Source organism: Henckelia pumila, chromosome 3 (genome assembly GCF_033568475.1).
Source record: "Henckelia pumila isolate YLH828 chromosome 3, ASM3356847v2, whole genome shotgun sequence".
Classification (NCBI taxonomy): domain Eukaryota; kingdom Viridiplantae; phylum Streptophyta; class Magnoliopsida; order Lamiales; family Gesneriaceae; genus Henckelia; species Henckelia pumila.
The window spans coordinates 158,109,513-158,132,096 of record NC_133122.1 but is presented as its reverse complement, the minus strand read 5'-3'; the positions used below and the strand labels follow the sequence as shown (position 1 = coordinate 158,132,096).

The 22,584-nt window shown below is 33.1% G+C and overlaps 2 protein-coding genes and 1 long non-coding RNA gene across 6 annotated transcripts; all 3 read left to right on the top strand.

The window, feature by feature from the left end:
- Window positions 1–3,786: 3,786 nt before the first annotated feature.
- LOC140887857 (UDP-xylose transporter 3-like) lies at window positions 3,787–10,263 on the top strand. 4 transcript variants are annotated; one of them, XM_073295395.1, is made up of 10 exons: window positions 3,787–4,022; window positions 4,151–4,166; window positions 4,271–4,333; window positions 4,432–4,589; window positions 6,314–6,498; window positions 7,444–7,511; window positions 8,850–8,982; window positions 9,327–9,488; window positions 9,559–9,834; window positions 9,945–10,263. In XM_073295395.1, exons 4-10 carry the CDS (start codon window positions 4,469–4,471, stop codon window positions 10,059–10,061), a joined length of 1,062 nt encoding a protein of 353 aa, XP_073151496.1. In that variant the 5' UTR covers window positions 3,787–4,022; window positions 4,151–4,166; window positions 4,271–4,333; window positions 4,432–4,468; the 3' UTR covers window positions 10,062–10,263. The 4 variants fall into 4 exon arrangements, with proteins under 4 accessions (XP_073151496.1, XP_073151495.1, XP_073151497.1 ...); XM_073295394.1 differs by lacking the exon at window positions 4,151–4,166; XM_073295396.1 differs by having other exon boundaries at window positions 4,271–4,589.
- Window positions 10,264–11,989: 1,726 nt separating this feature from the next.
- LOC140892776 (uncharacterized) lies at window positions 11,990–14,641 on the top strand. The gene is made up of 3 exons (XR_012152910.1): window positions 11,990–12,280; window positions 13,446–13,599; window positions 14,199–14,641. It is a non-coding gene; the product is annotated as an uncharacterized lncRNA (long non-coding RNA).
- A 1,920-nt stretch (window positions 14,642–16,561) lies between these two features.
- On the top strand, window positions 16,562–18,648 carry LOC140891533 (small ribosomal subunit protein eS26x-like). The gene is made up of 5 exons (XM_073300059.1): window positions 16,562–16,686; window positions 16,774–16,866; window positions 17,339–17,423; window positions 17,546–17,679; window positions 18,361–18,648. Exons 1-5 carry the CDS (start codon window positions 16,684–16,686, stop codon window positions 18,424–18,426), a joined length of 381 nt encoding a protein of 126 aa, XP_073156160.1. The 5' UTR covers window positions 16,562–16,683; the 3' UTR covers window positions 18,427–18,648.
- Window positions 18,649–22,584: the final 3,936 nt, after the last annotated feature.

The window sequence follows — 22,584 nt, the reverse complement described above, 5'->3', positions numbered from 1 at the left end:
CATGTCATATCTTATTCCAGGTGGACCAATTCGGATGATAGCTAGACCAAAACATCGTCTCAAGATAGAGTTGTATGAACTTGAAGCAGCAGATGGAATGACAGACCAGCTTTGGTTTAATGACCATATCTCTCAGCTCCGTTATCCAAATAGAATTATTCAGTATGTGTTTCAAAGCTAAGCAGATGATCTACAAATCATATTCACAAGTAAAAGTCTGAATCAGATCCTATGAAGATGATAAATTACGTTGAATTTTCTGGTTCTGCACAGGTTGCTGATAGAGCTCAATATTGTATATAGTCTGGTATTTCGAGTGTTTCTCTCTCATACAAACTCGAAATGGATTGATTCTTTATTACATGAAAATCTAAGAGAAAGGGCTACAACATTCATGTTTATCACTTTGATCAAAAATCAATGAATCAAGAGATATAATCATTCACACAGACCACATACACTCGACTGGTTTGTCCTCGACTGTTGATGAGCAGTCCTGGTATTTCATGCACATATCTCTCATATGAAATCCAAATGGAGTGCTTCTTAATGTCTTGGAAAGCCAAGACAAAGGGATACAACTTTCATGTTCACCACGTTGTCGATAAATCAACACATCAAGACCTATAAACCTTCGACCGCTCAATATCTCCTCGACCGCTGAGCTCTCCTCGACCGCCGATGAGCAGCTCTGGTATTTCGCGCATAAATCTCTCATATGAACTCCGAATGGCGCGATTCTTAAAGATTTGGAAATCTAAGATGAAGGGCTACAATTTTCATGTAATCACTTTGCCCAAAAATCAACACATCAAGATCTATAAGCATCTGATCAGAGAATACTTTTTTGTCACCTGGTTAGGTGATCTGTTTGGTCTCTCAACCAACCGAGGAGCTTGTCACCAAGCTAGTTTAGAAGCTTTTCACTTGGTCAGCCAAGGACCCAGTCTCTTGCTCACTTGTCAACCATTTGTGTATGCTCAAACATATTCAAATTTAGTCAAACGGTCAAATCTACAGTCCAAAAATAGAAAATAAACGTTATGTTGACAGACACAAGTACATCAGCTTTTTCAACGTTCTTATATTTGTGTCCAACATTCATTTTCTCCTTGAAGCTTTTAAATACAAGATCTGAAGATTGAGGAGAAGAGAGAGTGGACAACCAAAAGATTATTCAGCTAAGTTAGAGCTTTTTTACATGAAGAGGGCATCAAAACAGATTAATCAGTTTATTCAAGAGCTTGCTCTTGGTGTGAAGAACACAACAGATTTCTTAAGCTTTCACAGTCAAGTTCTTGACACCCAACTCACTCACACACATTTATTAGATGATTTGTATAGATTAGTTGAGTGAAAGTCTTTACACAAAGACGTTAAAGATGTGTAAATTTTTATTTTCAGTGTTATGTCATTGGAGAGATTGAGAATCTAGGAGTATTGACTTAGGCGGCGGGGTAAGTCCTAAGATTGGAGTGAGGTGATTACAAGATGTTGTAATGCTCAAAGTCTTCTAGTGTATCCTTTCCTGTGAGGAAGAAGGGGTGACGTAGAAGATTGAACTTCGAACATCCATAAAAAAATTCTTGTCTCTTTACTTTATCGCATTTACTTGTTGGTATTGTTGGATGATTTGTTGAAGCATTTTATATGTTCTTTAAGGTGTCAAAATGTTGTACACAAAGTGTTTGATAAAATGTTTCAACCAAAATATTTTTACTATCTCAACTTGCATCTTTTTCAAACAACTTCCGAAATGCTTAACCGGTTTTTAGATGGATTATTTCGAGTGTTTTCCGTTTTTTTTTTAACCAACTCGATATAATTTATCGATGCTCGGTTCATTTTCGAACATTTCAGGAACGAGCTATTGTAGCTCAAAATATTTTAAAAGTGTGTATTCACCTCTCTTCTACACACACCCGATCCCCAACATATATGGTGGCATGATAATGGGAAATGGGTGTGTGTATCTCTATATTCTTTTGTGCATCATTGAATTTTTTTTTTTAGTGCAACATGATTGAATATATTGAGGATAATTTTAAATGACATGCTTGAGACCGATTATTTATGACCTATTTAACACTAATGTCTTAAATTAGAGACGAGACATTGGATTCGAAATCCAATGATAACACATTAACCCTTCCATCGACTAAAATAAAAAGAAGACATGCTTGATTTGCTTGAGTCATTATGTTTATTAGTTGTAGGAGCTTAAACTTGTGTTGTGAGAGTCAAATTACTAGTGGAAATTAAGATATTTCACGACTTGTAGTAAATGAGAATTAAAATGTTTTTTAATTTTTTCAGGAGAAAGACACGATTTTAAAAATGAAAAGTAACAAAGTACAGACCTAGTGAGTTGTGAATATGTGTTCTACAATTGCTTCACTGTTGGGAATTACTTGAAATAATTTTATGGAATAATTATCTTTTCGATTACATATCTATACTTGAAATGTATAGCATTTCAATAATTTTTCCAACTAACAAAAATCAGTCTATATGTAATAACTACTTTACATGAAGATTATATTTGTATATATATATTACCAAGAATATATATATTATCAAGAATTGCTCCAGATATTGATTTCAAACTTGTTGATGAGTTTAGAAAGTAGGGGTTTGATATTGCTGCATGGACAACAAAAATGACAAGTAAAAGGGGACCGAATCTAAATTTTGAGAAAAACACATCATTCGAAGAAATAAACAATTTGACGAAAGGACATGATGATGTGACACATTCAGGTGAATAATCTTTCAGAATTGAATATTTTATATTTATTATTAATCAAGCTCGATCTTTCTTCAAATCTGATTTGAGTAAAATATTAATGATCGTGAGATGTTATTCGCCAAATGAAAAATAGCAATGATATGCTACAGTGTTTGTCGAAATTGAATGGTTTATTCTCAAATACTTATGTTGCTTATAAGATTTTGTTAACTATACTACAATAATTACAGTTGTATTCGTTGAAAGAAAATTATTGAAGTTGAAGGTAATCGATAATTACATTTGATTAACAATTCCACATGTTAAACAGAGTAGCTTTGTTGTCGATTGATAATGAAATAGTTAGAAAACTGGATTATACACATTTGATAATTATTTTTTCCACTAAATTAGGTAAACGACTAGTATTTATGTAATTATTTTAAATATTTGTTAACTTGTTATTGATATAATATATTTTTTGAAATGAATTTATATATTATTAAGTGTATTTTGTGAACCAATTTTTTTACTTTTCGTCTCAAACTACATCAAATATAGGTACGATTCTGCTGTTCATCTTGTAAACATTTCTAAGGCATATTTTGAAAAAATATGAGAAATTTATGTTTGATGAAATATGGTGCTCTAAATAATTAATAAACCTTAAGAACCCTAATTAATTTTAATAAAAACAATGAAGCCTTCAATTTCAAGCGACATGCCAGTGATTAGCCTCAAGAAGGTCAACTAAATCTAATTACCTCTTAATTCGCCACTCGCAATTTTCAGGCATATTAAATTAAAATAGTGATTGGGGATGTTTGATTTCAAATTTAGAACGAAATTTCGAGTTCGAAACAAATTATAACAACACGAAAATTTATGTAAGACTGTTTTACAAATTAATTTTATAATAGAAATATCCGTTCCTACCCAATCGACACATAACATTAATTTAATAATTTTCACAGTAAATATAAGTCATCTCGGGTTCTCTCTCATGTATAAAGTTTGTAAGACGAGGAGATGGACTCGCAAAGAAGATACAAATTTATAAATAGGAGAGCTCCACCACTCCACGCTTGTCCAAAACACACACACAACCTATATATATATATATATATATCGGTCTTCTATATATATATACGTATACTTATACAGGACACAATTGTTCTAATCACATTTTTCTTCTCAGAAGGAAAGAAAAAAAAATTGATCGGATACCTTCCATTTACAAACGCCCACTTCTGTGATCAGAGTAATTTTCAAGCTACTCTTTAATCCACTCGAGGTGAGCACAATTGCACATCGACTTTTGTATACCTGCTTTGAATTATATAGATTTGTGAATTTTGTAATGCTGCTTTTGTTCGTGAAAATATGCGAGACATATGGCATATTGTTTGTGTGATGAAGCAGATCTAGGGCGTACAATGTATGAATTTCATGTTTTTCCTTATTTGCCGCCTTTTTCTGATGTTAATTGAGTATTGCTCGTGAACTTTTTCTGTTTTTGTTTGGATTCTTTATTCTGTGCAGCTTAGCTGGACTCGTGGATTTTCGTCTGGACTTTGGTTGATCTGTATGACTGATTGAAATGAGGTAATCAATATATTTTTCCTTCCATGTCCAAGAAATAATAAGCATTCATGATTTTGGAGGCCAACTTTTTACGGCAATTTATGGTGTATGATGAGTAGATATTAAGGATTTGGATAAGAAACTGGGAGCGTAAAGATGAGCGAAGGCCAGCGGTATCAGCTGGGAACAATTGGAGCGCTTAGCCTCTCTGTGGTTTCATCTGTGTCCATTGTGATTTGCAACAAGGCGCTCATTAGCACTCTTGGTTTCACTTTCGGTGAGAGGTTCTGTGCATTATTCATTTTTGTGCCTGTTACGTGTTTCACTGGACATATTGGGCTACACTGAAATCTGAATGCTGAATTTTGAATTTGGTTGTGTTTCTTCTGATATTGTGCTTTAATCATTGTGGTTGTTTGACTCATAACTACACACAGTTAACTGAGTGAATTTATTTGGTGAGGATCGTGATGTAATTTTTATCATGGTACTTTTGAAGAATCTGGGGACGGTTGGATAGTTATGTTCAAAATGGAATTGGAAGATCAAAGATGATACTTGGCCTGATGATAACTGGAACAACTGCTCCATGTATGATCTGATAATTTCTTGTTGCACCTGCGTTTTTTTTTAGGTTGAGTAATGAGTCATGGAATCTGGAAATGAAAATGTTTTTTTGAATTAAAAGTGCATTATTGTCTTTGTGACTTCGTAGGAAGGACAAATAATGGTTCTTATTAAGATGATAGTGCAGTACAAAACTTCAGATAAGTTCATTTTATACCTTTAATTTGGCCACAGAAAAAGATGGCAAGCTTTTATAAAGCACATAAGCTACCATCTCGAGTAAAAAAAATCAAATTTTCTTCGTAAGTGATGTTCAACTTTGAGAACTTTGCACTCTGTTAGATGTAATCGAGTGGTGATGGGTGAATCAACAAAAGGTTATTTTATTTATCAACAGGAAAATTTTCAATGAAGGGAACAAGCTGCAAGTGAATTCGGGCGACCATTGATTTTGATGTTATGGTTGTTCTATTATATAAGACATCAGAAGTTGATTTTTTTCCCAAGCAACTTGGTGTAAATGCTAGTTGAAGTTGAGAGTTGCTCTTTATTTTAAAGTCGTTCACTTAATCATGCTATATTCCCTAGCTACATGAGTTGGTGTGTCATGATTGGTGGTGTTAATTTTTTCTGAGACCATCTCTATGATTTAATTATCTCGACAAATTTAAAGTGTTATATTGGCAATATTATCCTGAAAGTTGTATTCATGTATTGCGTTCTCTCCTTGCATGAGGGCACCATACTTCAATACTATTCTTATTATTCTAAGGCTCTGGTTTTATATATTTTTAAGATGGTGGTTTTTGCTGAGTCAGTTTTCTTTTGCCACATGCTTTTAGCTCAATTATGAAGATGTAGGATCATGTCTCATATTATTTTCCGTTGTGGTCTTGTCTTACCATGATTTCAATTAATTACCCCCTCTTGCTTCTTGTCACTTGCACGGTGACTTTCTTCCTTTTTCAGCATTTGCCTTGTCATTGTATCGTGTTTTGTTAATTTGTAGTAAACGGTTACTTTCATAAGCAGGTAAAATTTGTTTTGTGAAGCAAACTTCATCAGTAGTGAATTATGGGGATGTAAAAGTTGCCACCAAGATGCTGGAAATTTCATTACTTTAGTGTTTCTTTTGAAGGAAGTTCTTTCTTGGAAGATGCTTTATACTTGCAATCTACAGATGATACTCTAAAAAATATGTACAAACCTTGTCAAACCCCAATTGAGAACCTTTAAGTTTTACCTTGTTAATTTGTTGAGTTGGTGCATTAAATTAAAATACTCCCATTTATCTGGGGTGATGGAAAATCATTATGACTTTAGCCACGTCACCCTCGTTTATCTCTTGATTTTCCGTATTTTGCTCTTTTTAGTTCTGCACAAGCATTGCTGAAGTCATTAACTTTGTTCTTTACATTTATTGTGGTCCCTCAGCTACAACCTTGACAAGCTGGCATCTTCTTGTCACGTTTTGCTCTCTTCATGTAGCACTATGGATGAAATGGTTTGAGCACAAGCCTTTTGATCCAAAAGCTGTTATGGGCTTCGGAATTCTTAATGGAACCTCAATTGGGCTTCTGAATCTTAGCCTGGGTTTCAATTCTGTTGGTTTCTACCAGGTTAATCTGACTTGCCTACTATATCTAAATTTCAATTCACTAGGTTGGATGTTAATTGTTAGCCTATTAGTTGTCTTCTCTTAGAAGAAAGAATTCTCTGTAAGTTTAAGTTTTAACAATCAAGGTAGCTCCAGTTTTGCTGAAGGCAGTCAAAGTACCTTGAGCTCAACATTCTATATCTTTATAAAAAAATGAATTGCAAGAGACTGTTGTTCATATCCGAAGATCAAGGTAATCTAGTCTGCCGGCAGCGGTTGGAACTAGTGAAGTATGGATGTCAAGTAGAAGAGTCCAAGCTTAGGGGAAACATTTATAGCTTCTTGTAGCTCATAGTAGTTGCCTAATAGAAAAAAGATTATGCAAGCATGTTACTGTTCTGAAAGTACCTAGCTGCCTTGTTTTCTCTTTTGTTAGCTTTTTTCCACATTATTTATAATATAGAAATTTCAGTTGTCCAACCAATGATGCACAACTCGTACCCGACCACTAAAACCCGGTACCGTGTTTTAGTGATACGAAAAATAAAAATAAAAACAACTATGGTCGGGGACAAAGTGGGCAGGAATAGTTGGGCAGTTGAAAACTTCTCTCTCTCTCTATATATATATATATACACATTTTGTTAGTCAATTGATTATTACAAGTAGTCTAGTCTTCCTACGGATGGGTATTCTAAACATTTTGAGCTTTATGTTTGAGGTACTTATGGAGCTATTTTCTGCAGTAAGGTTCATACTTGGAGCAATTTAATTCCAAATACAAATAGATTAGTCTTCATGTAGATGAGTATTCTAAACATTTTGACTTTTGAGCTTTATGTGTGAGGTACTTATGGAGCTATTCTCTGCAGTAAGGTTCATATTTGGAGCAATTGAATTCCAAATATCTTGATTTTGCAAGTAATTATGCTTTCTAAATATTTTTCTTGGGGATTCTGAATTGCAGATGACAAAGTTGGCAATTATTCCTTGCACTGTCCTCCTAGAGACTTTGTTCTTCAGAAAAATTTTCAGGTTACTGTTAGTATAATTTGATGCTTGATTCATCCCATTAGCTTATATGATGATCGGATACCTATTTTTCTGCCCTATTCTTTCTTACTTAATTAAGTATCATTTCCTATGTGATTAATTGGGTTTTATTTTATCATAAGAAAAGTTGATTAAATATTTACAGAAATGATGGCTGTAGCGAATGTTCTGGTGAAGATTGTGATAGTTGCTACTTACCGATAGTATTCTTGTAGACCAGAATTCTTGAGTCCGTAAGTACTTGCATAAGTTATCTGAATTGTAGTAACGAGAACTAGCTGGATGTCTTCAATCACATCTTTCAATATGCACTTGTAAATTGCACTACCACTTCAAGAAAAATAAGTTTTTTCTCCTTCTAGCCTACACGATCTACTTGCAAATACCTCAACACAGGATAAGTCAATCATGCCGACCTTTTAATTGCCTCATGTTAGATACATCCATGATAGATTTGCCCTCAAGTCAAGTTACCACTTTCAATTGTGAATTCTCATTTATGTCCTTTAATAAGTTAGAAAATTGTTTTCTTTAGCGGTGTTCTAAGAATTTCACAAGCTCTAATTAATATGTGACATTTAATATACATTAACTTTTATTCTTTACCTTAATATCTTCAAATTATTTTATTAATTAATGGAGAAATATTAATTACTCTTAAGTTAAATTATTAAACAAAATTCAGTGCATTAATGAAGCACATGAAATGGCAAAAACAGCACTTGCTTTGCACGTTAGTGATTAACCATCGAAAACATGAGCAATAAATTTAGATAATATTTGAATTAATGGTGGACTAACAAAGAAGAAGATGAGGGGTTTTCATTAACACACAAGATGATTAATTAATGGTGGACTAACAAAGAAGAAAATGAGGGGTACAAGAGGAAGTTCACAATTGAAAGTGGTTTATTTATATGTATGTTAGATAGATAGATTGTCTCAGAAGATTTTCTTGTTATTATGGAAACAAACTTTTTAGATGCTCTCATCAAATCATTGCGGTAAAGCTAATTTCTTGTTATGTTTGCTAAAAATTGCTAGTTTAGTATTTCACATCATCTTTAGGAAATAAGACTTTGGTTGAGTAGTAACAATGGCGTTCTGACCAATGGGAACGGGGTTTGATCTGCTATTTTTGATTTTGGCAAAACATCACTTATCTGTGGTTTAATTTTCGAAATATCTTGGACTCTTTCTAGTTCCTCTGTCACAGTCAAGATTTTAACTTGCTAGTGTACGTCCAAGTTTATATTGCCAAATTCATTATTATAAGATTTAAATGTTTACTGCTCATACTGTCTCGATTGCCATTTGCAGTAGGAATGTCCAGCTCTCTCTTACTGTTCTTCTCATGGGTGTTGGGATAGCTACAGTTACTGATCTGCAGCTCAATGCCCTGGGTTCCATCTTGTCTCTATTTGCAGTTGTGACGACTTGTGTTGCCCAAATTGTATCCTCAGATTTTTTATTGAGCTTATTTCCCTTATCCTCGAGATTTCCGTTGCCAAGATATTGAAACCATGCTAGGTGTCTGATTATGCACAGGGTGTAGTAAAGTGTAGCCCCAATGCTTAGGTGATTATTACGTTGTGCCCCACAGAAACACTTCAGGGACCCTGGACATTATCATGTGTTTTTGCACTATGATAATTATGCCCTTTGCTTTAATTGTAGGATTAATCTAGAGAAGATAATTGTAGTCTCTCTTTCGTAGTTAAATTACTGAATTTTCAGCATCTTGCTTCTCATGTATTTCGCCTAAGCCATCTTGGTATCTTAACTTAATATTCACAGATGACTAATACCATCCAAAAGAAGTTCAAGGTTTCTTCGACTCAACTCTTGTATCAATCTTGTCCTTATCAGGCAATGACTCTGTTCATAGCTGGACCATTTCTTGATGGAATGTTGACAAATCAGAATGTCTTTGCTTTCAATTACACTCCTCAAGTGTTGGTAAGTTTCGAGCTCTTCTCCAGCGTTTAGATATTCCACATGACATAACTCCTTGAGTATTCAATGACAGGCATTTATTGTTCTTTCCTGCCTGATATCAGTTTCCGTGAACTTCAGTACCTTTCTGGTAATTGGAAAAACATCACCCGTAACTTATCAGGTCCTTGGGCATCTGAAAACCTGCCTTGTTTTAACTTTCGGCTACTTACTTCTACAAGACCCCTTTAGCTGGCAAAACATTTTAGGGATCTTGGTTGCTGTAGTTGGCATGATACTGTACTCTTACCATTGCACCATCGAGAACCAGCAAAAGGCGATTGCTGAAGCAGCAACACAATTATTGCAGGTGTGTGCTTAACGTTTTTTTTAAAAAAAAAAAAAAAAAATAGTTGCACACTCATATTTGGTTATATTGGAGAAAATTTACGTGCTCATTCACAATTTCTGTGCTTGAAGGCTAAGGAACCTGAGTCGGATCCCCTCTTAAGTGTCGAGAATGGCGGTGGTATCTTGACCGACGGAGGTGTGGTGAGAGGTCCAGGATGGAATTCAAACAAGGACCTGCAGGCATAAATTTTCCCCATGTCCATTCATTCATGTGGTTTATATAAGCGATGAAGATGTCGCGGGATCCTGCATGTTGCAGATTGCATTTTAAAAGAATACGAATTTTTATCAAGTAGCATAGTAGCTTAAGGGATGTGTCTTTTGTAGTTGCAGTTTTGTAAGGACAAGAACTCATTCTTATTATAAAGAAACTATTCATTTTCTTTTATGTGTCGGATAATTTGTTCTTATCACGTAATTGTGACAACATTGAGTCTGAATAAGCAATTTAATGAAATTCTTTTGGAATGGCTACTTGGGAGTTTTGAAACTACGGCTATTCGTATGTGATATTCTATATAGATATAGAATGAGCTAAGGTTGCACTTGGTCGGAGGGATTTAGATTCAAGGGAAAATAAATATATTGATTTGAAATCTTCTAGTTACTAAATCTTTTTTTTTTTTGATTGACATATAATTTTAAAGTGAATTTTAATTTAGTTAATTATAAATATATTGTTTGGCTAAAAAAAATGTGAAATTCAAATAATAAAACCACTATATTAATCTCGAGATAATTTGAAATGAAAAAAAAATGTATTATAAAATAACAATGTCCAATTTTTTTTGAAACAAATAAAATAAAATTTATATTTTATTTATTTATGAGTAAATTACTAAATTTATATAAATAAATGTAAAATAAAATATGGATATTTTTTAAAAAAACAAATATAAATTAGATTATAACATTAAATTTTATAAGTTAAAATTATCTCATATAATCTAATACATAAAATAATCAACTTTCACTTAGAACCAACAAATTTATCAATAGTTAATGCTCTCTTTTGCATCGTGCTAGTAATATAAGAAATGCTTTTTGTACAATCAGACTTTAATAAAATAAAATTCTAGTAATAAATATGATAAATAAAATTCTCGTAAAAAATTTCTAATATTAATAAAATATGTAGGGAACAGTAAATAAAAAAAAAATAAAAGAAGAGAGTAAAACTATAAAAATGTTCAACACTTTCACTTCACAAAACAAGTTTCAAACAATGGTGTTTAGAGAAAAAAATCACGAGAAAATTCCAATAACTAAAATCCTCGACGAGATCAATATTCTTCAAATATTTGCACCGTCAATGTTTCTCGAAACATTATCCATTATCTTAGTGTTCGAAATGTCATTGTTTGGGCATTGATAAGTTTTGGTGATGTGCGTGTTGTTTTAAGAAAACCAATAGACTATTGCTTATTAAAAGAATCTGTAGAACATTTTTAAGTAGAACTAGGTTGTTTATAGAAAGAAAATAAGTAGACCTTCGAAAATATGTTACCAAGAATTTCAGCAGAACATGTCATCTTCTTTTAGAAACAGAAGCAGCAATCCTTGACAACCTTTTCAAGATTTTAGTGGAAAGCTATTACGTGCACAATATCAGTAAACAACATTGCATATATTATCTGAAAATTTTTCAGAGAATGCCCATATTTACGAGGTCATTCTAATTTTTCAATACAATTCATTCAATGAATCTAGAAAATTATTTATTTCCCTTATCATTTTTAAAATGAGATAAATAACAAAAAAAAAATGTCTATTATACAAATAAAAAGTCATTTTCGTCCACAGGGCATTGGTGAGTTGGTAAAGCCTGAGGTGAAGTGGGAAGAAATTCCTCAGCGTTGCGGGATCGATCCTCGTGTGGAGCATATTCCTCATTGAAATATTTGGGATATGCTCTGGGGATTGGACCATGTTCCCTGCCTACTCGTGCACATCCCTCGATTTCGATTTAACCCCGCATGAGCCAATAGGCCTCTAACTTGAGATGGAGTCCCCTTCGGCGTCAACCTTTTTTTAAAAAGTCATTTTCTTCTAAACGTTACAAATTATTGCCGGTTGCAGGTAAAAAGAAGGCCACGCGTCCATGGGCTGCTCTATCCGCCGCAACAAACGAGATCTCGTAGACAATTCTATAGGACACCTAAGGCGAAGAAAACCATTTCCACGAACCCTAGAATCTCGTTACTTTCAAGAAATAGGCATCAAATCCATATTGATATCCATCGGCCCAGGCTCGGAACCGATTGAAGTTGATGTATAATTCTTGTTGTTGTGAACGAGGAGTGGCAAGTTTGGAGGGATAGAGGAATTCTGGTATATGCTGGATAATGTCACAGTTACTATGGGTGTGACGGGGCAACACTTGCTATTGCAACAGCGTGCTTCAGGTGGACTTTGTTGTGGCGTTCGTTTCTTGTTTATTATTATTATTTTAATTTCTCGATTATGAGTTTTGGGATGTGGGTTTTGGTTTGTTTTCCTTGGTCATTTCGATATTTGTGGTCAAGTTAGGAGGTTTTGATTGGGCAATTGGTTATGTATAGGGAAAACTTGATTTTAAGTTTATATCGCTCTGTTGATCCTGGTCATCCACTCATTACTTCCTCTTTGGTTCTTCTTCGATTCTTATTGTTTCTTGCACTTTGGTTGACTGCTTGTGATATCTTCAAATTCGATTTTCCTTCGACTAGGTTGGTTCGTTGTTTTTGTTTCAGTTTCTTCTTGTTCTCTTATTCTTGTTTGGGTTTTCTGATTTAATGATTTGGTTTGCTTCTGTTTAACTGTTAACTGAGATACTTGCACTTTGTTTCGCTGCTTGCGATATCTTCGAAATCGATTTCTCTTCGACTAGATTGGTTCTTTTCTTTTTGCTTATGTTTCTTCTTCTTCTCTTATTATTTTTTGGGCTTTCTGATGTATTGATTTTCTTCGTTTACGTGTAACTGTAAACTGAGATAATCTCGAAATATATTTCAATCCTTCTTCGCGGCCTCTTCTCGGCTCTTTCAGTTGAAATAGGTACAATGTGTCTGTTTTATGGGCTTATGATATGATTTCTGTTTTCATAGTTACTGATGGTTGTCAAGAGGTAGAAACGATTAGATGTTGTCATAATATGAATAAAAATAACGTGATCCGAGTGTTGCCTTGTTTATAAGTATAATAACTGCAAAGGTTGGTAAGTTGATCGAATTTTGCAGGAATACAGCACTTCATGCATTTTAACTTTCTTGCTTCTCTGAGTGCTAGAATACTTTGTTTGTTCAGAGCTCTTAGTATCCCTGCTTGAGATGTGAATATATTAAATTTTGGCCTCTCATTTAACTAATTGAGACATGTGGTGTTTTTTTTGGTAACTTGCGTAAGGTCTTTTTAGACAAAACTATTGTCATATGGGTTTGAGGTTCATAACTTTTTTGTGATAGGTGTTTCTTGTATCAATTTTTTCCTTGAAAGAATCTTAAATTTCTGCTCTGTTGGACTAGAAAGCACTTTGTTCTCACTCCATCCACTAAATTAATGGATTCGCATTTCGTTTCCTTATTTGATCAGAAACTGAACAAGGTTTGGCGCTATTAATTTTAAGAGTGATTGATTTCAAAAGGGAACCATGACCTCAAGTCTCTGAAAGTGCCAAAAGCCTTGTTAGGCAGATGCAGGAGCCAAATCCTAAAAAGTGTCTGACTGCCCAACAAGTACTTGGTTGGTTAGTTCTATCTTTTGTTTTTGTCATTTATTATAATTTCGGAACTATTTTGTAGGTCATTTATTATGGACGTTATTACCTGAACAGAGCAATAGGCTAGAATTTTGAAATTTTGAAATAAATAAGAAAAACTTATATATATATATATATATATATATATATGTAAAATGTGCCTATAACTAACCCCATGATAAGAATAAAATCACAATGTACTGTTTATGTATATATTAGAAATAGTAATTTTTCTTATATTGGAAATATTCGGTTCTCTCCCTTGGTGTTAATTGGTTGAAGCATCATTTTTATCTACTCTTTTCGGACACTGACAATTTAAATGTATGTAAGCTTAACTATAGATTCTGTTTGTAATGTACTTTATTCAATTATGCATTCATTTTGCATTGAGTAAGGCTATGTTCCTAGCTATACTCCTGTGTAAAAGAATAGCTAGAACGAAAACCTCACCTCACCCATTTCTTGAAAGAAAGTTAGGCGGCATGTTTGTAAAATGTAGTTCCCTAGATGATACATTTAAATTATTTGATGATGATTGAGGGTGATGCATTTCCTGATAATTTATTGTTTCCAAAATTTTACAGGCATGTCGAAATTATGGGATGTCGAGACAGGGAGACTGATATGTGCTACGACAATTACACTTAGGATGAGTAGAGACCTGCGAATGAATAATTCTATTATAGTTGTCTATGCGTAATATCGATGATTGTGCTGTGCTAAGAAGTGATCTCTGGTCAAATGGAATGGCTACAAAGACTTTAAATCAGAATCAGATTCAGATTCAGATTCAGATTCTCGCTTTTGTACCTTTATAGTAACTATGAATGGCTTCCCGTTTTAGTTTTCTTCAATCGAGTTACAACAACTGCATCACTTACCTTCAATTTGTGGAGTTGTAAGCTTTAAATAAGGCTTTTTCAAGGTAACAATTGTTCTATCCATTGTCCTTTTTTCCCTACAAACTTTGTTTGTGTATTGATCTTGCACCCATACAAAAGTGAGGACCAGAGAAATTCGTTTAGCATTCTTGATTTGTAGTTAATGAGGCTTTCATTTACACTTTGCTAGCACAATAAATGAATCTTTATCATTTATGGATTGGGAATGTTCTCTACTACTAGCAAAAAGAACGTGTGATGCATGTTGATACAAATTAAAAATATTATGAATTAAAAACATATATATTGTTAAAAATTTAATTTTTAAAACTTGTGTTATTGAAAAACAACCAATACACAATTGAAAAACAATTTTTTTTTAATTCACAATTTTATAGGTATATAGATATATAGATAGATATATTAATTGATCTTTGATTCCCTCCTTATCATGTACTGTACACCTGGGTGAACATTGAAAAACAATTTCCTTTATTCACAATTTTATAGGTACATAGATATAGATATATAGATAGATATATGAATTGAACTTTGATTCCCTCCTTATTCTGTACTGTACACCTGGGTGAACACCTCAAGAATTGAGGTCACCCTAACTAGCATATATATATATATATATCAATATGATGTGAATGCTCTCTCTCGAGCCCTCGCAATTCGAATATCATTATCATCTTCAAAAGACTCAAGTAGCTCAAGCTTATCATGAGTCTTTAGTATCCAGCAAGCAAAGAATGTTTGATCAAAATCCTGAAGATTGCTCTTGCTACTGCTTCTCACAACCAGTCATTCTTTTATTATTTGTAAAGTGTGAAGAAGTTGTAATCTGTGGAAAGAGTCTTAATCATTACTGATTGACTAAGGAAGTGTTTGCAATCACTAAAAAAAAGTGATTGTTAGCTTTTGGCTTAAAAAAATCATTTTTGTTTGTTTCTTAAACCTAGATTATGTGTTAGCTTATGCTTAACTTAATTGAAATCCAAAAGCTAGTCATGTGGTGATTATGATTCTCCAAAAGTGATTCTAATAAGAAGGTCATTGTTAAAATCACTATAATTACTTATTTATCAAACACTACCCAACTTTGAATTTTTAGATTTTCACATTTGTTTCCAAACATTATCAACTTTTGATTTTTCTTAACTTTTTTATAATCTATAAATTAATCACTTCTACAAAAGCACAATCTATTGCAAACACTCCCTAAATGTGTTGTTTGATAGGATTTTTAGTAAACAAAGGTAAGACTTGCTGAAGTGGATTTGTACACGATTTTAAATCACACCAAAATTTTTCTCCATTTTACTCCTAAATTTAAGTATTTAACACGTATCTTTTTCAATTTATATCTCAAATGACTAATGTATCCTCATTTTTTTCTACTATCATTATCTTATTTTCTCTTTATCTTATTTTTCAAATTCCGTTATCCATTTTTATTAAATTATCCGAAGACATTTTTACAAATTTTCTTTACTTTTTAAAAACTCACATATTATTTTCTCTATTATAATTTTTTTTTTATCTTTTCTCTCAAATAATTGAATTATCGAGCACCTGAAAATCAGGTAACACGGTTACTAGTTTTTATAATAAAAAAAAGCCGGTGTTTTCTCGCATTCACTTGTGATCGAACTCAAATATCTCACTTTATTAAAACATGCTCATGTAATGAGCCACAAGATAGATGATAAATATAATATTTTATTTTACTGTTTTATGAATATAAAAGATTGAAGATAAATAAATGAGTAGTTGATGATTTACGGATAGAAAAATCTCAAATATCTGACCAAAACTCGGGTTCAATATCAAATTATAAAAAAAAAACCTCACCAGTTAAAAATAAACCAAACAATCATACCTTTCCAACTAAAAAAATGATTTATTATTATATAGTTGTTTTCCCCTCATATATACAATTATATAGTTATGTGTAATGTACAATTAATTCAATTCAGAATATTTTAAATGGGTTTATTTTGTTGGGCCAAAAAACAATCACACAATAAAGTATCTTTGTGCCCAATTTGTTGGGCCCGAAAACAGACCTAATAAATATATTTTAGCGAATTTAGGGCTCCGATTAGTAGTTGCTATCACTCGACGCCACAGATCATTCGTCCGCGCCTCCACTGCCACATTGCTACGCCTCAAACAATCAAGCATGGTATGCGTTTCTCCGAATTCAGTTTTCCATGCTGTGTTTTATATTTCACATTCTCATTCAGATTGATTTGTTTGTTTGTTTTTATAGACATTCAAGCGAAGGAATGGAGGGCGCAACAAGCATGGCCGTGGTCATGTCAATTTCATCCGCTGCTCTAACTGCGGAAAATGCTGCCCTAAGGTTGTGTTTCTTTTTTTTTTTTGTTACTCTGGTGTTGGATAATTTTTCTATTTATTGATTCTATTTTACAAAGAAATCGCAATTTCTGTCTTGCTAGCTAAATTTTTTACGGTTTTTTTAGAAGTTTTAACTGTTTTGCTACTTTATGCACAGATCTATGGTTGGTGGGGGTTTAAATTCATTATTTTGTCAATTTATATTGCCCTGTGGCTATGATTCCAGTTTTAGTATCATTAAGCCGAACTTGACGTATTGTTTCCTGCTAGGTATTTTATATTGGTTTCGGAATATGTCCCATAGGTATTTATTTACATAAATATCAATAGAAATGAGGAAAATTCGTACTGAAACTTTGCAAATTTTTGTTATTTTCATTTTTTTGCCTTGAATTTTTCAAAATTCTGGTTTGTAATCAAAGTTAAAACAATTGCTTGTGGTGGTTTTACTTTGGCTTATTAATTTTTTTAATTAGGACAAGGCAATCAAGAGATTTCTAGTGAGAAACATAGTTGAGCAAGCTGCTGTGAGGGATGTTCAGGAAGCATGTGCCTTTGACAGTAAGTTTTAGCTGGTGTTATTCATTGTTCATCTTCAGTTGGTCCGGTACTCGATCCTAGTTGACATTTTATTAGGAGAAAGGTAACAATTGATGTATCACATGCTTCTGTATTCTCTGTAGTGTACACTCTTCCTAAGCTGTACGTGAAGATGCAGTACTGTGTTTCATGTGCCATTCACTCCAAAGTGGTGAGGGTCCGATCTCGTACTGATAGGAGGAATCGTGAGCCACCACAGCGATTCAGACGACCAAGGGTTCACACTCTTTACTTTTAGTGATTAGTGATTTATTAACGATTCTTTTATTTAATGTTCTCTATTCTTTATTGATGATAGTTGCGTCAGTGTGCTGCATTATCATGTATAATTAACTTGTGTTGTGCATCAGTTTTCCATATATTGGGCTAACACTATTGGGATAGATATGCTGTTTTTATGTTGACACACTCTTGTGCTCGCTTGTACCTGATCAAACTTTTCTTAGTTACCAGTACCAAATGTCAAAATCCTATTTGTTATTGCCTGCCCCATTTATTTCAAATAATTCTTAAACAGTGATTCTTGGATATTTCCTATTTTGAATGTAACCTTGGGAAAAAGATCCTGTGGAACCGATAGAGATTCCTGTCATTCTTCAAATTGAAATACTCAAAGATATGTTTACCAGAATCCAGCGTTTTCCTTCTGTTTTTATTAGACCATCAACTAGAGTCAAGTGGTTCATCTTGTTCACATAACCTTGTGTACTTGCCTTGTTCTGTGGAAATATGGACAGAAGTCTTTTGAATATTCTGGAGTAAAGTTGTGTATCTTGTTCATATGACGTTGTTTACTTGCCTTGTTTTATGTAACGTGAACAACGGTTATTTTTTGATTACTCAGATATTTGTTGAAAAAATTGTTGAATTTGCTTTAATTTTTGTTGCACATTTGCAGGATGATATGCCAAAGCCGGGTCAAGCTCCACGCCCTGGTGGAGCTCCTGCAGCTGCTCGCACTTGATTTCTTCTACTTCACCATGTTGCTACTAGACTTCACTTTGCAGTCAAATTGTGATTCCCTTATTCCTGGTTTTGACCGTTAATTCTTAAATGTTGTTTCAGAATCGAAACTTTTAGTCGGGTAAAACGAGTTTTCCATTTCTTGCGTTATAATTTGCAGGGATTTGCATAAATTTTATTGATCTATTTGAGTAAGGGGATGAATTCCATTTCAGTTTTGCTACCGGGTTTTTCAATAACTAATTTTAAAAAATTTAAAAATCGCTAAATTAATTTGGTGGGGGCTTTCGGAAAATTACAGCAAAACTCTCACTTGATGCGGACTCTGCAAAATAATCTGCATGGTCCCGGTGCTGTAGCCTTAGGGATGGCAATGGGACGGGGATGGGGATGTTTTCCCCGTTCCCGAATAAATAACCCGTCCTCATATCCGTTCCATTTCTCGTCGGATATTTTTCATACGTGTGGAGACTTAATTACCAAATTCAAATATATATATATAAATATATATGTTTTTAGTTTTATTTATATATATATTATTAGTTAATTTTATTATAAAATAAATAAAAAAAATTTTGATTGTAAAATTAAAATTTAATATTAAACATAATATCTGGAATTAAAAATATGCATATGAATCAAGATTATTTTTTAAGTGAAAAAAAATTCCTTTTTTAAAATAGTATAAATTAATAAATACTATTATTTTTTAATTTTAATATTTAATATAATTTATATATTATTCAAAGATTTAATAAAATTTGATAAATAAAAAATATTTATATTTCAATATTATTATTATTATTATTATTATTATTATTATTATTATTATTATTATTATTATTATTATTATTATTATTATTATTATTATTATTATCGGGGTAGATTCGGGGACGGAGATAGCATCTCCATGCTCGTCCCAATATGTTTTGAGTATTTTTAAAAATTTTCGAACCCAAACCAATACCAGAAAAAGCTTCTTTATACCCGCCCCGTTTCGGGTTTTCTCCGCACGTCCCCGAACCCGTGAAGAAAATTGTCATTTCTATGTAGCCTCATGAACTTTTTTTTTTTTTTTTAAATATTTATTTATTTATTTATTTTTTACAATTCAGATCTTTTCTTTTAACAATATGGGTCATATCTCTTATTTAATCAATTAATCTAGCTTTCTTCTGCTCACGATAAGAAAAAAATAAAAGAAGTCACAACCCTTGTTTTCCAAGCTCAATGATTAGTAATATAATCGAGCGAAGTTGATTCGAGTTTTTTAATGTTTGAATCATTTATAGACTATAGTCGAGTTGTAGTTTTATTTAGTGAATATATTAATGATTTATGATTTTATTCGAATTTTTAATGAGTTTAAACGTGCTTAAAAGATAAATTATATCTTCATTAAATTCAGTAGCTCACAAAAAACTAAATTATTTATTTAGATAAAAATATAATATTCTTAATAAAATTTTTAATTTTATTATAATAAATAAAGTTAATAGATTTTTATATATTTTTCAAGAGTAAAATTATAAAATTTATAAATCAAATATCAAAATTATTATTTTTTTCATTTAAGAGCTGACTCATTAGCTTACGAACAAACATGTTCACAAGTTAATGAATCGAATAATATAAAGCTTGAAATTGGTTTATTTATCTAAATAAAGCTCATTAAACACTTTTATCGAATCGAGCTTCGTATAGCTCACGAGCGGCTTGATTTATTTACACCTCTACCAATGATGAAGGCTTCTCAAAAGAGATGTTTGCAAAGTTAAGAGCAGATACAACAGGTGAGGAATCGCCCAACTTCCTCGGCCCATTTCCTCACTCGCACCTCCATGGGGCGAGGATCTCGCACGCGGATGTTATCTACGTGCGAGGAAGAGGTGGGCCCATGCAAATACCTTCCACGTGGTGAAGCCCATCATATTGTTTTATCTTTTGCTATTTATTAAGTTTAGGCACCATATAAAAACTGATAGTGTCATGATCTGTTTTTCGATAACCCAAAATTGCCCCTGTTCCCGTCCACGTTATTTTTTCCCTTCTCAAATTACTTTTCCCTTTTCAATTACAGATCGTGTATAAGATCAGTTTTATTTTATTTGAGAAAGATCAATTTTATTTTCTCCCCTCTTCAATTTACATTCACGCCTTCTTAGGTCAAACTCACCCCTCTCTCTGAAACAGAACAATCGAAACAAGCAGATTTTGTGAAGCAGAAAAATCGAAAATCCAAGATGGTTGTTGCTTCTTCTTCGGCTTTCACAAATTATCAACCCCGCAGTCTGTTTTTTTCCTCTTCCAATACTGATAAAAAACACCCCCACAACACTATTGATTATCAAAATCATCCGCTGTTGTTTCTGCACGAAATCCATTTTCGCATACGGTGCGTGGCTCATGGTAGCAGATTTTAATCAGATTTTTTTTGGGTTCTTGCAGGATTGTTTTTTTGAGTTTGCTTTTGTTATCTTTGCGTCTTTAATCAGATTTTTTTTTAGGTTCTTGTAAGATTGTTTTGATTTTTCTTTTGTTTCTTTTTATTTCCTTTCCCATATCATAACAATTCACATTGATTTTTCGTGTTCTTTCATTTTTTTCCCCCTGGATTGAAAGTGAAAGAGTAGGCTCACAGAGTATTTTATTAAGGATTTTCAGGGTGTTTATGAGTTTATTTAGAGAAGCAACTCCACTGCAATTTAAGATAATTTGCTTCAATTTGGTGCACATCTTCTTTGCTTCTTCTTCTAAATGTGACTGTATCGACATCGTCGTTGTTAATTCTTCTTCACCCAAGGTTAAACCCAGAGCTTGGGTCAACCCAAGCCTTCCTTGGGTAAACCCAAGCCTTGGGTTGACCCACGCTTGAGTTTCACTTGAGCTTGGCTAGATACATAGATTTGTTTGATCCATGATTCAGTGTTTGTTTTTTATTGTTCTAATGTATTTGTTTTATTTTTATTTTTTCATAGGTATATTTGCCAACAAAACTGGGCAGAAATGCAATTTTTCGTGTGAAATTGACAATTGAGTCGAGATATAAAGAGACTGCCCAAAAGATTAATAACTATCTGAACAACGAGAAAATAGCAATGTTTTTTGATCAGTCACCATTTGGTAACCTCGTTAGGTATCACCGAGATTTTAATGTTTCAAGTCAAATTATGTGGTATCTAATGAGTAGCCAGATAGTTGATAACGGTAGTGATGATTTTTGGATGGTCGTGCGTAAAAGGCCAGTTAGATTTTCTATGTTAGAGTATTGTTTAATAACAGGTCTCAGCTGCAGTATAGAGCCGACAGATCTACCAGATGTAGAAAGTATCTTTGTCTCGAGACACTTTGTTGGTAAGTCTCAAATTTTTCTTAGTGATTTGGAGACAAAGATTACTGCCGTAGGAAAAAATGAGACTGTGGGGATAGATGTGGAGAAGTTGAAGATGACTAATCTTTACTTTTATTCTACTGTATTCTGTGGGGGGAGTAGGAAAAAAAACATGAAGGTCGACCGTACATGTCTAAGGCTTATAGATGATTTGGATAGGTTTAATAAGTATCCCTGGGGTAGAATAGCCTATCATGATGCCGTCAAATCTTTGAAGAAGGACCTTTTAAAGAAATATACTTCCCAGGGACATGGTTGTAAAGAAGTTCATGGCAATTTTCTTCTATGTGGTTTTGTGCTGCCTCTGCAGGTATATCATTTTTTGAATGTTAAAAGTGACTTTGTTATTTTTATTTATAATAATAACATTGTTTGAAATAATTTTCGCAGATCTTGGCTTATGAATATTATCCTAGTGTGGCACAAACGTTTGCCAAGAGAAAAGATATGGTAGACGGTTTGATTTTGCCCAGGATGTTTCAGTGGGTGACGAACATGTGGCCTGCAAATCGTGCCCCGTCTGATGTTGATGTTAGTGCAGCATTTGGTGCCTGTGATATAGATGTAAGTAATATTAATTAATTTGATATCGTAGCTGTGGACATAATTTTTTTTATTTATCTGATACGATTTTAAATAAATATAGAATTGTGTTGGATATTTGACTCCTACTTATGAGGAGCTCATGTCATCGTATTATACCACCGTTGTTTTTGTTGATTCTGCACCAGATGTCGTCACCACTTGGGTACTAGAGTTGTGGAGTCA

What these genes read in the sequence shown, in the direction of transcription:
- LOC140887857 (XM_073295394.1), top strand. Translation starts at nt 4,469, where the DNA reads ATGAGCGAAGGCCAGCGGTATCAGCTGGGAACAATTGGAGCGCTTAGC. An exon ending in ATTCTGTTGGTTTCTACCAG is followed by an intron (nt 6,499 to 7,443) that starts GTTAATCTGACT and finishes TCTGAATTGCAG; the next exon opens with ATGACAAAGTTGGCAATTAT. An exon ending in CAGCAACACAATTATTGCAG is followed by an intron (nt 9,835 to 9,944) that starts GTGTGTGCTTAA and finishes CTGTGCTTGAAG; the next exon opens with GCTAAGGAACCTGAGTCGGA.
- LOC140891533 (XM_073300059.1), top strand. An exon ending in GCGGAAAATGCTGCCCTAAG is followed by an intron (nt 16,867 to 17,338) that starts GTTGTGTTTCTT and finishes TTTTTTAATTAG; the next exon opens with GACAAGGCAATCAAGAGATT. An exon ending in GGAAGCATGTGCCTTTGACA is followed by an intron (nt 17,424 to 17,545) that starts GTAAGTTTTAGC and finishes TATTCTCTGTAG; the next exon opens with TGTACACTCTTCCTAAGCTG.